Source organism: Melanerpes formicivorus, unplaced genomic scaffold, assembly GCF_026170545.1.
Source record: "Melanerpes formicivorus ecotype bairdi unplaced genomic scaffold, bMelFor1.0.p_v2 SCAF_15, whole genome shotgun sequence".
NCBI lineage: Eukaryota > Metazoa > Chordata > Aves > Piciformes > Picidae > Melanerpes > Melanerpes formicivorus.
The window spans coordinates 11,498,265-11,513,275 of record NW_027142367.1 but is presented as its reverse complement, the minus strand read 5'-3'; the positions used below and the strand labels follow the sequence as shown (position 1 = coordinate 11,513,275).

The window sequence follows — 15,011 nt, the reverse complement described above, 5'->3', positions numbered from 1 at the left end:
TAAAACTACTCTAAAAGGTGGCTTTCACTGTAACGAGTGCCAGTAATTCATTATTGCTTTGTGAATCCCAGGTGCCCTGGGATTGTTGGGAATTAGGTTTGGTGAACATGAAATTCTTACTGCCTTGTCTAACTCATCTTCGGTGGCAGGAAGAGTGCTGCAAAAATGACCTGATACCTGTCAAGCCTGTGTTTTCTGTAGTGTCAAACAGATTGGCTATGCCTTCATACACTGACTGACTATACAGCATGCTTTGCTTGAAGCAGCCTGCACAAGAAACATGCAAGCAATCCAGTAAGGATTTTGCCACCTAACCCTTTTAGAAGCATTTCAATGATCTACTGAATTTTTCCCTCTGCTTCAGTACAGCTTGAAGCCATTTGCAACATACTTTCAAGCTCCTTAACTGCTATGCAGTGAATGGTCATTCAAGGTTAATCTATAACAGCAAAGAGCATCATCAGAGGAGAAACTTTTCTGGTTGCATACTTGCAATTTCTTTTAAAGAAGCTGCAATTTCAACTCTGAAGTTGTTTTCCTCAGGCAGCACGTTGTAAGCTTATTTATTATGAGGAGAGAACTTCTCACTCTCTGCAACTCCCTGCAAGGAAGTTGTAGTGAAGTGGGTGTTGGTCTCGGTCTCCCAAGTAACAAGCAATAGTACTTGAGGAAATAGCTTCAAGTTGCAGCAGGGGAGGTTTGGTTGGATATTAGAAGAAACTTCTTCACTGAGCAGGTTCTCAAACACTGGAACAGGCTGCCCAGGTTGTGGTTGAATCCCCATCCCTGGAAGTGTGTTTAAAAGATGCAGAGATGTGGTGCTGAGGGTTGTGGTTTAGCAGCAGACATGTTCGAGTTAGATAATAGTTGGACTCAATGGGTCTTGAAGATCTTTTCCAACCAAAAACAAATCTGTAACTCTGTGTCTCTGTCTGAGCATGGGAAGAAAAGAAGTAGATATTTAATTTTCCCTCTCTTGTTTTGAAGCAATTCCATAGTACAGAAGGCTCCATCTCACAACTGTCTACAGGGCAGTATCCTATAGTCTTGCACATTTCTCACTGCTTTCCTTGATACACTCATTTGTACCTGTTGAAACAAACATTAAAGCTGGCTTTCCAGTCACTTAACTTTATTCCTACTTTGGGTATGTGTTATTTTTCCAGATATATAGCAATGGGAAAAGGTGGGTCAGCAGCAGTGATAGAAATGTAGGATTTGATCTTGGACATATGAGCAGGCCAACAAAATTCCTCACAGTGGTTGTATTGTAATCCCATTAGAGACTTTTTAAATACTCTAGACCTACAGTTGCAACTAATTCCTTCAGAAACAGATTTGTTGTTTTGTTTAAGATTGAAAGCTGGTAGTCTTACCATAAAGAAGAGGCAGAGGTGATCATTGAGTATTTTGGGTTGGAAGGGACCATTGAAGGTCATCTATTCCAACACCCCTGCAGTGAGCAGGGATATCTGCAACTAGATTAGGTTGCTCAGAGCCCCATCCAACCTAACCTGGAATACAGGTTTCCAGGGATGGGTCTTCTCTCCCTTCTCTGGGCAACCCATGCCAGTATCTCACCACTGTCATGGTAAAAAAAATTTTTTCATCTAGTCTACATCTCCCTCTTTTAGTTTTAAAACCATCACCCCTTGTTCTGTCACAACATTTTGCATCTATAAAACAACCTATCGAGGTTTTCTACCGGTTCAGGCTATGCAGAACTATTCTGCTTCACTTACCTATGCCCAGGCAGCTATAGAGGTGCCTCACCTGTCCTCAGAACTGATTATGGATGTAAGTTCTGAGAAAAACCAAACAACCAAAATTAAATTAGAACTGGAGCTGCATATGCTGTGTATTATGTCTTCTCATTAATAGTTAAAAGGTCAGTAAGTCCATACAGCAGCTTAACAAACTGTTCATTGTGCCACTAAACCCAAGCTCTCCATTCAAGGACCACATCCAAACCCGTATTTCCCCGCCTGAACAATTCAATATGTCCAATGAAGCAGTGCAATATTTTTTTTCCCATCATAGATTGAATCTAATTTTCCAAATCTTGTGGAGGTTTTCTTGGTGAGGGACCTAACACTTGAATTCAAATGTAAAGATTTGTACTTAAATATTAGCAGTTAAATAGCCCAAAAGGTATTTAAGAGGTCTGTTTGAATAAATGTATTAACACAAAAGAAAGCATATCAAAATATTACAGACTTCCGGGTCAGTCTGCTGTCTGCCAGGAATGATTAGGACACACTTCAGAGTGCCATGGACTCCATTGTCTTTGCAAAGGATGCCAGTAAAGGAAGTGTGGTTTACACACATAGAATCAACAAGGTTGGAAAAGACCTCAAAGATCATCAAGTCCAAGGATGTTCCAAGGACATGGACCTTCTAGAAAGTGGACTCTGTCGTCATTGCCAAGGATGCCAGTAAAGGGATTGTGATTTATACACATGGGCCTTCTAGAACCTCAGCTGAAGTCTCTGTTCTGGAATTTGAAAGTCATTGACATGTTACTCTTCACAAAATTGAGTTAATCTAAATGCTAAGTGTCACTAAGATGTGACTATATGAGCTCCCAGGGAACAGTCAGCTTTTCTGTACTCCTAGAGAGCAAATACCTTGCTGTCTGGAGTTCCTTTATCCCCATCATATTGTGAAGCTTCCTTTCATGTTTTTTGGGGGGGTTTTGATTTTTTTTTTACCTCAAATTAACTTTCTGTTCCAGTTGAAAATGTCATTAGAAGTAATCAATGTTTCTTTGTGTTTTTATGGATCTTTTTTGTTTGTTTGTTCATCCCATACAGTGTGAAAGGAGCAGACGCTGGCAACGTGATCAGACTCTTCGTACCAGACATTGGGATGTTCATCGCCAGCCTGTCCATATGGCTCATCTGCCGCAACATGCTCCAGAAGCCGCTAACGGAGGATGCAGCACAGTGCAACCTGCAGTTTGAAAACGAGGAGATGGTATCTGATACTACATGTTTCTCTCTGCATGGCTTTTAGATAAGAAGTCACCTTTGGCGTTCCTGTCTGAGATGTTGTTGGGGAGGCACCCACAAAACAGACAGCAACTGCCACCTGAAAACCTCCACTGCACTCTCTCCAGTAGTTCCCTGTTTCTCTTGATCTGGGGAGACTAGAACAGGACACAGTAATCCAGATAGGACCTCATTAAGGCACAGTAAATGGGGAGAAAAATCTCTCCTGATCTGCTAGTCACAGTCTTCTTAAGGCACCCTGGGAGATCATTGGTCTTCTTGGCAATGAGGGCAAGGTGGACATGTTGTCCACCAGCCCTCCTGGGTCCTTCTCCACAGAAACTGCTTTCCAGCAGGTCAGCTGCTCACCTATACTGGTACAGGGGCTTATTCCTCCCCAGATGTAGAAGTCTACCCTAGTTGAACATCATTCCAGCCTGTCATCACAAATGACAGGAGAATGGAAGAGAGGCTGTGGATTACATTCATGGAAAGAGTTACCTAAAACTGTGATCATAGTGAGTGAGCTTGAGGATCAGGAGTGGCTCAGCTGGAAGTATGGATCTGTTTGCTGTGCATTTTGCTGGTGGGAAGAAGTGTGGCAGAGACACTGAATTCAGAAACATCTACAGAAAGAGGGAAACCATTTTGTGATACAGAAACCCACAGTGGGAGTTGAGCCCAGGGTGCAGAGACATTCCAACTGCTTATCTTAACATGCTTTTTATCAGACTGTCTTGCATGCCTTGGGTCTTCTTTTCTGTCTTCTTTTGCTCATGGGTGGAATGTTTTTTCCTTTCTAAAACTCCAGTTTTAGGGCAGACAGTTGTAACTTGCTCATCACAGATAAAGATGGCACTTTCAGAGTGGTGCCACTATAGGGAGGAAAGAAAGCCTCTCTGCCTGTTGCCTTGTTGTCTAGGTTGTGGAACTGCCAAAACCTGGTCGAGTTTTGAGCACAAGTCATGAGTATCAGAACTGTGCTTTACATTCAGTTGTAATTCTTATGGGCTCTTCTGGCAGCTGAGGATTGCCTGAAGATTAAAGCTGTTAACTAGACATTGGAGGATATGTAGACCTTGGTCTGATGAGTGTGCAGAAGCTTTTAGTGTGTGTCCCGGAATCTGGTTTTATCAGCTTTTAAGGTGCTTTATCATTGGAGCTGGTGGAAAATGGATTTAGCATCAGCCTAGAATGTGGGGCTACACCTATAAAGGGAGATAAAAGTATTAAGGAAGTGTGGCTAGCATGAATCACAGAATCATAGAATGGTTTGGGTTGGAAGGGACCTTTAATGGTCACCTAGCCCAATACCCTTGGCACTGAGCAGGGACATCTGCCACTAGATTTGGTTGCTCAGAGCTCCAAACAACCTGACCTGGAATGGTTCCAGGAGTGGGACTTCTATGATTTCTCTGGGCAACCTGGACCAGTGTCTCACCACCTTTATGGTTAAAAATGTCTTCCTTCTCTCTAGTCTTAAGTCTCCTCTAATTTAGTTTAAAGCCATCACCCCCTTGTCCTGTCATGACAGTCCCTGCTAAAAAGTCTGTCCCCAGCTTTCTTCTGTCTCCTCTTTAACTACTGAAAGGCCACAAGAAGGTCTCTCTGGAGCCTTCTCTTCTCCAGGCTGAACAACTCCAACTCCCTCAGCCTGTCCTCACACCAGAGGGTTTCCAGCCCCCTGATCATTTTTGTGGTCCTTCTTTGGACTTCTTCCAACAGGTCCATGTCTCTCCTGTGCTGATGACTCCAGAGCTGGACTCAGCACTGCAGATAGGGTCTCAGCAGAGTGGAGCAGAGGGGCAGAATCCTCTCCTTCCACCTGCTGCCCACACTGCTTTGGATGCAGCCCAAGGCATGGTTGACTTCTGGGCTGTAAGTGTACATTGCTGGTTCATGTCCAGCTTTTCATCCATCAGTACTCCCAAGTCCTACTTCACAGGGCTGCTCTCAGTGCCTTCATCCTCCACCCTGTTAGCCTGTTTTGTGTTCAGCCCATCTCTTTTAAGAGTTGCATTTTAGCAGAGTGGGCTCAATGGACCTCCTTGAAGACCTTGATCTCCTGGTTAAAAAAATGCATAGATGTGCACAAACCAGGAGTAAGCTGATGGCAGAAGCTCATAAGAAAACCAAAAGGGTATGTTTAGGCTCCCCTGAATTAAGAGGACAGTGTTAAGATACTCACTTTCTGTTTTCTTCAGCTGAGCCTGAAGTCTGGGTGAAAGGGAGCTTGGTCTCCTGGAGAGGATTGGTGCTGCCTTCCAGGCAGGATTCAATAGTCATTTCCCTGGAATACAAGGCAAAACCTGAGCTAAAACACTGATTACAGAGCACAGAGTGTAGCTTTAAATTGTTCTTAGACTGGCTACCTCAAAGCAATCCACCAGTGCAGCTAAATGGTCCAGAATTTTCCACAAAGAGTAGGAGGGAGAAGGGGAAAAAACTTTGACTGCAAAGCAATATTGATACTGGGCAAACAGAAATCTGCATGAATATATTTTACTTCACATCAAAAAGCAGCAAATATTATTTATGTTCTGTGAACTGGATGTGTGATAGAATATTTAGTGAGCACAGCAGCTGTGTTTAGATTTAGTGACACCCAAAACTCTCTCAGAGGCTTTTTATGTTGTTTAAATAAAGGGATAACAGTTACTGTCATGTCAGGTGATCCCCAGGGCTTTAAGGAATTCTCATCTTCACAGCTGAAATGATAAGTTTGCATCAGAATAACCTGCTTGTTTTTTTCATGATGGAGTGAAATGGAGAGTGGAAAATTAAATACCTATGAAATACATTTTTCCAGCCTTCAGCTTTCTCTTTCTAGGTGTCTGCACGTAACATCCTGGAATCATTTCTGCTAGTTAGGAGGAGTCTGCAGAAGCAGCTGAATCTGCTAGGAATATGTATTTGGCAGGGCTGACTGGAAGGAAGCTAATGCATATGCAGAGCATGCAGCTGAGTGTCTGAAGCTGGGAGAATATTGGCATGGTCTAAACCAAGTCCAAACTGTGTGTGTTTCACATGATAATTTTCAGTTCTTCCTTGGTAGAGTACATAGGGAAAAGTGAAAACTAAGGAAGTGGTCAGTTCTTTGAATTGTGCTTTAGCTGACTGATGCCTGTGGCTGGATGTTGGTGCTGATCTCAACTGATGCTGTAGCTCCAGTGAATTAGAAAACAAAAAATGAGTTGCATCAGTAACTACCTATGGACAAACCCTTCAGGGGAAGTGTTGCATTTGGTACTGTGCCTCCAAAGGAAATAGTTCTGTGTTTGTTAGACCAACCCTGCAGGCAATTCTAGAGCTGAAGAGTTTCAGCTGAGCATCCCTGCCACCAATCTTCAGAGATTCATGGTATGAGGTTTTGTTAAGGATGCATCAAATGATTGGAACAGGCTCAACAGAAACATAACAGAGTCTCAAGCTGTGCCAGGGGAGGTTTAGGCTGGATGTCAGGAAGAAGTTCTTCACAGAAAGAGTGATTGGCCATTGGAATGGGCTGCCCAGGGAGGTGTTGGAGTCACCATCACGGGAGGTGTTCAGGAACAGACTGGATGGGGCACTTGGTGCCATGATTTAATTGATTAGATAGTGTTGGATGATAGGTTGGACTTGATGGTCTCAAAGATCTTTTCCAACCTCGTCTGGTCTATTCTATTTGATTAGATTTGATTTGATTTGATTCGATTCAATTCTAAAGGACTTGTCCAGCCATGGTGATTCTGTGATTCATTTTTCAGGTTGCTAGATGTCTAGCCATGGACACCTCTAGAAATCAAGAAATCAACACTGTGGCTTCCAGGCAACTGCAGACAGTTGGTCTTGCAGCTTTACCTTTTGGCATAAAATGATTTACTTTGAATGATTCTCAGACATCTGCTTTGTGTGGGGGTGAAATCATTCAAGAATCTGATTAAAAAATAAAAGTCACTTTACTCATTCCAGGACTTATATATAAGAAAACCTCTTACACAGTTGTTTTAATACTTCTAAAAGTGACTTTTTCAAAGCTCTCTGTGAATCCATCACATTTCAGTTGAAAGATTGCCTGGGGTTGAAGAGCAGTTTGTGCTGCTCAGTAGTCATAGCGGTTGCCTGCAGGAATCAGCTGTAGAGTACAGTGGGGCAGATTGCTTGTGGATTGAGATGCAATTCAAAATAAGAAGTATCATCATCCAAATTAAGGGTAACAAGGATTCATTGAAAAATGGGTGTCCTTCTTCATTACACTGCCTCCAGCTTTAAGGGAAGCAGATCTCCATCAGAAAAGCGCATTCTACAGAGCAGAACTGGGGGGGGGGGGGGAGGAGGAGGCTGTAAGGCAGTGAGAGACTCTCAATTATTTGTAAGTAAGTATCCCAGGAATAAGCAGAGTGTGGTTTTAATTAACAGTGAGTCATGAAGTAGGAAGGTTTGCCAGATACCAGGCTGCAGTCCAACTCATTACCACCCCTAAATGGTTGCACACTTGGAGCAAACGTGTCTGCAGGCCTTTTTTATTAGGGCTCAGAAAATTTAAAGCAGGTGAATCCAGCTGGAGACAGGCCCGGATTGCAAAGGCTGAAAAGCACAATGCCAGTCACAAGGTGTAAAAGGTAGAAGAAAATAAGAAAGAACAGTTAACTTCCAGCTGCAGCTGAAGGTATGACACTTTTGATTTGGTGCAGATGGTGCTTTATGTGCCAAAATGCAGATATAGTGCCATAGGTATAACAAAGGAAGTAAATTTTTTCTTGAGATGATGGAGGAATTGCCTAATAACTTAAGTGATGAGGGAAATTGACCAATTTAAGCATTAGAAGAGGTGTTATCTTAATTGAAATATGCAGCTGTAGTCTGCAATGCAACTTCCTCCCATGAACTTGCCCTTTTGAGCTTGTTTCTCATCCATGCACTTCTAGTAAGCAAATGGGACCACTAGGTCAGTACTTTGTCCCATAATCTGAGGCAAGCTTGATCCCAGGGCCTTTACCCCTCCTTTCTTCTGTGGAAGGAAGAGAATTGCTTAAGATCTCAACAAGGACAAAGAAGAGAAGAGAAGAGAAGAGAAGAGAAGAGAAGAGAAGAGAAGAGAAGAGAAGAGAAGAGAAGAGAAGAGAAGAGAAGAGAAGAGAAGAGAGAAGAGAAGAGAAGAGAAGAGAAGAGAAGAGAAGAGAAGAGAGAAAGAGAAGAACAGAGAAGAGAAGAACAGAAAAGAGAACAAGAAAAGAAAAGAAAAGGAAAGGAAAAGAAAAGAAAAAGAAAAAAAAAGAAAAGAAAAAGAAAAGAAAAGAAAAGAAAAGAAAAGAAAAGAAAAGAAAAGAAAAGAAAAGAAAAGAAAAGAAAAGAAAAGAGAGAAAAGAAAAGAAAAAAGAAAAGAAAAGAAAAAAGAAAAGAGAAGAGAAAAGAAAAGAAAAAAGAAAAGAAAAGAAAAGAAAAGAAAAGAAAAGAAAAGAAAAGAAAAGAAAAGAAAAGAAAAGAAAAGAAAAGAAAAGAAAAGAAAAGAAAAGAAAAGAAAAGAAAAGAAAAGAAAAGAAAAGAAAAGAAAAGAAAAGAAAAGAAAAAAAGAAAAGAAAAGAAAAGAAAAAAAAAGAATGTGAGGAGAGCTTGGCTTGGAGTCAAGATACTGAACTGGAGTCAGGGGGGACCAGCATGATCCTCACTTTGGCCATGAACTTGTTTTGTGTCCTCAACTATTGCTTCATCTGTCTCTCAGCTTCTGTGTCTCTTGGCCAAGAGGAGCAGCAGAAACGCTGCTTTTCCTGATGTTGTCTTTCTAAACAGTGAGAGGGCTATTTGTCCTACACCTGCACTGGGCATGTAGCATATTGAGAGCTCTCATTTGGTCCACATCTCCAAGTGTAACTGCACTACATACAGGACAGAATAGATACATATGTCCCACGCCTTGTCCAAGGACTTCCTAGTCTAGAAACTGCCCATTTAGATCAGTTGTCCTCATCTTGAAAGCACCTTAGAGTCTTAGAATTGTCAGGGTTGGAAGGGACCTCAAATATCAGCCAGCTCCACCCCCCTGCTGTGGGCAGGGACACCTCACACTAGATCAGGTTGCTCAGAGCCAAATCCAGCCTGGCCTTAAAAACTTCCAGGGATGGGGTTTCTACCTCCTCCCTGGGCAACCTGTTCCAGTGTCTCACCACCCTCATGGGGAAGAACTTCTTCCTAACATTCAACCTGAATCTGCCCCACTTCTAGTTTTGCTCCATTCCCCCTAGTCTTGTCACTACCTGACACCCTAAAAAGTCCCTCACCAGCTTTCTTGTAGGGCCCCCTTCAGATACTGGAAGGCCACAACAAGGTCTCCTCAGAGCCTTCTCCTCTCCAGACTGAATAGCCCCAACTCTCTCAGCCTGTCCTCACAAGACGAGAGGAGCCCTCTGATCATCCTCATGGCCCTTCTTTGGACATGTTCCAGCATGTCCAAAGTACTTACTGAATAAGGACAGCAAGCAAGTAAGGGAATGCCTTTTCTCCATCTCCAGCAAAACAATTTCTTCCGATCTCTCCTACTGAGAGACTGGTTTTCATCCTAAAACATGTGGTTTCAAACCCCTTCCAAAAAAATGTTGTTTTTTTTGATTAGAGCTACTATGGATAATCTTGTTAAACGTATAATTATCCAGACCCTTTTTAAAACCTCATTAATTTCTTGGCTTCAGTGGCATCATGAAGCAAGGACTTCCACAATTTAATAAGTGCTCTCTGATTTTATTTTAAATGTAACACTATTTAATTTTATGGAAGGTCCCTTGTATGGCATGTTATAAACCAGAGCGAGATGGTATAAGGGAACTCAGATGGATGTATTTATTATCTTCCATATTTATCCTCTTAAAAGCAGGCAGTCCCTGTTCTTTTTTTCAATTTCTTTTTTCCCTTTAATTACTTTTTACTGAACTAGCTGTGTTTGTGCTAAATTCACTTGAGTTACAGATAACAGCAGTGACAGCATTTGAGTCAAGGTCTTGATTTAGTTGACGGTATTATGACATTCATCCTCTAGACTCAGATTGTTGGGATGGACAATTCTACTAGCATAGCACAGAATCACAGAAACATTCAGGTCAGAAAAGACACTCAGGATCACTAAATCCAACCATTGACCCTACTCTACAAGGTTCACCCCTAAACCATATCCCCTGGCACCACATCCAAACCATCTTTAAACACATCCAGGGTTGGTGACTCAACACCTCCCTCGGCAGCCCATTCCAATGCCTGACCACTCTTTCCATGGAAATTTGTCCTAATGTCCAGCCTAAACCTACCCAGTCACAATTGAGGCTGTTCCCTCTTATTCTATCACTAACTACCTGTGAGAAGAGATCAACACCAGCCTCTCTACAATGTCCTTTCAGGTAGTTGTAGAGAGTGATGAGGTCTCCCCTCAGCCTCCTCTTTTTCAAACTAAACAGCCCCAGCTCCTTCAGTCGCTCTTCATAAGATGTATTCATAAGTTTTATTCATATCACCTACCTGGATATCCTGTATAGCATGGATAATTAGTTCAGCTTAGAGTACAGCTCCAACAAAGATCTGATGCCATAGTCCTTGTCATTGCTTGCACTTTGCCATTTGTCTTGCCTTCAGATGTAGCGATTTCTTCTGAGCTGTTTACAGCGGTGCCCATGACCTTGTCTAGGTGACTATCCCTCTGCTCTTATAGCCTGCAATAGTTTTTTGTAAGATCAGAATCAAACATTCAACATCTCATTGACACAGGGACTTTTGGCCTTTATTTCTCTGAACATCTTCTTCTCATATACAACTTCTTCAGAGAGAGCAAAGGCTATTGTGAAAATGATTACAAGGAAAATAAAAAGGAGAAAAGTACTTAGAGAAGGCTGGACTTTCTTGGCTTCTTATAGCTTCCTGATGACACCACTTTTATTCCTGCTTTCTTCTCCTTGTCCTCTCTGTTTAGCACAGCCTTGGCTTACCTTTTCTAATTCATTATAAATATTTCTTTGGTTTTGAGCTCTGGAGAACTAATCACAACCCAGCTGATCTTAGTCTACTTTGAACGTGGTGGGAGTAGGATTTAATACCTTATTTCTGAGGTTTAAAAAGAGTTGTTGAGGTTCCCTTATCACTTTGCTCATGATGTTTGTAGTGGTGAAGTTTGCCAGACCTTCCCCAGCTGCCTCCCTCAGTAACAATTCTCATGCATCTCATCTTAACAAGGGTCAAAAGTTTACAAGTTACATTAGCTTCTTAGTTTGATGCACATGTCTGTGGATAAGTCTTAACACAAATACCTAATTACACTGCAGCAGTGCCTTGGCTACAGAATGTTGCAGACCGCAGTACATGAAACTTCAGCATGCTCCTGGCCTGTTTTGGCCTCACACATGACATGAAGAAATCCTTCTTGTGGCATGTTTTCATGCTTTGCTCTTCTACCAATCCTCAGTTCAAAATGTGGAGATACAGGCATATTAACTGGGAGATGAAAATCCTGGAATGCTATTGCCTAGGGACAGTTTAAGTGATGAACAACACAGCACAAGAAGGAATCTCTGGGGTAATGGAATTCATTCTGCTGCTATCGCAGGCAGCTGTATCACATAATTCCCTCTGGAAGGTAGGAAGTACCATCTTAGAAATGGGCCAGTTTTTCTTCATCCTATTGCTCCTGATGGGACCCTGTTCTGTCATTTTGCTTCTCTGGTGTTTAAAAACCATCCAATTTAGACTGTATGTGTATTCAGAACTGCATTATAACCTTTTCTATTTCTGTCCTTTTACTTCAATGTGCTGTTTCCTTCTCTAGCATTTGTTTGATAGGATCATAGACTTGTTGGCTGGAAAAGACCTCTAGGATCATCAGCTGCCACTGACAACCTACCACCACCATGCCCACTCATGTTCCAGGCTGCCATGTCTCCACATTTTTTTAGCTCCTCCAGGGATGCTATCTCCACCTCCTCCCTGGGCAGCCTGTTTCAATGCCTGACCACTCTGCCAGGAATTAAATCTTTCCTCATATCTAATCTAAACCTCCCCTGGCACAATTGGAGGCTGTTTCCTCTCCATCTCTGAATTCTCTCTCACTCTTTTTCTCTGATATTTTGGGAGAAAAAAAAAGCCATACTTCTTTAAAGGTTGTTCTGTAATACAAAAGAAGCCAAGTAAATTTGGATTCTCTTAAGGATTAAATGTGCCATTCTGCTGTGGCTCTTCAGGGTGGGACTGAAGAACTATCCAAGCCACTTGGCAAATACTGCAAATAACCGTAGCACCATGCTTGGGCTATTTACCATCCTTTTTAGCAAGATGGATAATGGTATAATGTGCATATTTTTTGGTCCAAGAATTACTCCATGTGGGTGCCTGTGCTGCTTCGCATACCTGCACGAGATCATTTAGAGTTTGTGCTGAATTATGCCTTGTAGTCATAACCCAACTCTTCCTATTTCCTTTTCCCAAAAAAAACCCAACAAACCCCAAGTTGAATCATCTCAGGCCAAACCACTGAACTCTGCTTGTGAGTTCTCCTCTCTTTTGCATTTGGCTTATGTGCCTGACAGCTTTTTCAAGTCAAGATGTGAAGCTCTTATTTCCACGTTGGCCAAGTGAGTCTTGTGCTGAAATCACGTGGTGTTTGCTCAGGTGCTATAGGTACCTCGGGAGGTGAAATAACCTTTAGCCCTCTCAGTACAATATCCATTGTATACTGGATGTAATGAGTTGCCTTCCTGTTATCCCACTTCAGAGCTGTGCTTGTATTTATTAATTTTTTATTTTTCAGTTACTCTGAATCACTAAATGTCTCTGGCCCTCTGTTATTCAAGTAAATGGCTCAATCCTTTTTTTTTCAATGAGTGACTCTTTCCCATGGGAGATTTCGCTGTGGAAGTGTCTATCAGGCATTACAGTATCACAGTATCACAGTATCACAGTATAACTTAGGTTGGAAAGGACCTCAAGGATCATCGAGTCCAACCTATCAACACAGACCCCATGAGTAGACCATGGCACCAAGTGCCACGTCCAATCTCCTCTTGAACGCCTCCAGGGTCGATGACTCAACCACCTCCCTGGGCAACCCGTTCCAATGACGAATGACTCGCTCGGTGAAGAACTTCCTCCTCACCTCGAGTCTAAACCTCCCCTGGCGCAGCTTGAGACTGTGTCCCCTTGTTCTGGTGCTGGTTGCCTGGGAGAAGAGGCCAACCCCTTCCTGGCTACAACCACCTTTCAGGTAGTTGTAGAGGGCAATGAGGTCACTATCAAACACTGCAGACACACTGAATGTTATTTATGATAGTACATCCCTGATGAATTTATCCAATGCTGTGAAGGCCTTGAATCCAGGATTTGGCTACTTGAGATCTACCAGTGGTAAATTTTTTCATTGAGAGCTATAGGACCTAAAGTTAATTTCACATTTCTTTTTCTTTTACAGTGATTCACATGCGTAATATAAATGTTAGATTACTATTTAGCTTCCCAGTTGCCTCTGTCTCATCAATGTTGCACCTACCAAAATGTTCACTGTGGTTGTCTCACACTTGATTTCACAGAATCACAGAATGCATCTGGTTGGAAGAGAACATCCAGTCCAACCTTCAATCCAGCATCGAAGGGTCAGCACTAGACCGTGTTCCTAAGAGCACTGTCCACACGCTGCTTGAACAGGGATGGTGACTCCACCACTGCCCTGGGCAGTCCATTCCAATGTTTGAGAACACTTTTAGTGAAGAAGTATTTCCTAACATCCAGCTTGAACCTCCCCTGGTGCAGTTTGTAACCATTTCCTCTATTGCTGTCACTTGTCATCAAGAAATTATCCCCTTCCCGTCTCCAACCTCCCTTCAGGTAGATGTTTAGATTGTTTTAGCTGAAAAAGACCTTTAGGATCATTGACCCAACCATTATCTAACTCTACCAAGTCTGGTGCTAAACCATGTCCCTTAGCAACACATCTCTGTATCTTGTAACACCTCCACGGATGGGTTTGCCAGGGTGCTCCCTTGAAGTCACTCAGTCTTCCTTTTCTTTCCTGGCTTGCACTTACCCTGTGGATGTTCCCTTTTGGCTTTCTGTAGATCCACCTAAGCTCCCTTTGAACACTATGTACATTTCATGCAAGATGGCCTTAAAGAAGATTACCCTTGCTAGGCAGGCGCATTTCTGTAGTACTTAAGTTGAAGGACACACGAGGGTTGTTTACGTGGAAGTTTTTGTATCAATTCTGTGGCAGAAAAAGGAGATAAATCCATTTCTCACATGCTGATGCTTTCAGAACAACTGTGGAGTTCTTTGCTCTCTTGCAGAATTGGAAATTCAATAAATGACTGCCTTAACATGGTCTAGTATTGACTGCAGGTTAAAACTGCAACCATTTGTATCCCATTAAGGGCTTGCAGTTCTTTTGATGGTAAAACAAGTAGCAGTGAAATTTATTTTCTGTCTAAAGCATATTATGTTATTTTGATCATTGTTTCTCTATGCACTTCTATATGTGCATATTTATGTGGTGATCCTGAAGGCAGGCAAGTAATCAATTTCTCCTACTGCTGTAACTATCAAACTGTGCCAGGGAAGGTTTAGGCTGGATGTTAGGAAAAAGTTCTTCAGGGAAAGAGTGATTGGCCATTGGAATGGGCTGCCCAGGGAGGTGGTAGAGTCACCATCCCTGGAGGTGTTCAAGAGGGGATTGGATGTGGCACTTGGTGCCATGGTTTAGTAGTCATGAGGTCTTTGGTGACATGTTGGACTTGATGATCTTTGAGATCTTTTCCAACCTTATTGATTCTATGATTCTACTATGATTCTATCTTATTTCTAAAGATAAAGGTTAAACACCATTTTGAAAGGGTTAAAGATCTTTGTTTAGAGGCAACTGCTCTAAAAGAGCAGGCTGGGAGATAATGGGATTAAGGGCAGCCCTGTGGAAGAGGACCGGGGGTAATGGTGAATGAAAAGCTCAACTTGAGTAGAAGATGTATGCTAACAGCCCAGAAGCCAACTGTATTTGGGGCTGTATCCAAAGCAGCATGGGCAGCAGGT

At 42.3% G+C, this 15,011-nt stretch overlaps 1 protein-coding gene across 3 annotated transcripts in view; it reads left to right on the top strand.

Moving 5' to 3' along the window:
* PIEZO2 (piezo type mechanosensitive ion channel component 2) overlaps positions 1–15,011 on the top strand; it is a 381,856-nt gene that overhangs the window by 205,303 nt on the left and 161,542 nt on the right. For all 3 annotated transcript variants that reach the window (XM_068147620.1, XM_068147619.1, XM_068147621.1), the window contains exon 5: positions 2,814–2,976. In XM_068147620.1, coding sequence (XP_068003721.1) covers positions 2,814–2,976 — 163 coding nt within the window. The remainder of the gene's footprint in view (positions 1–2,813; positions 2,977–15,011) is intronic.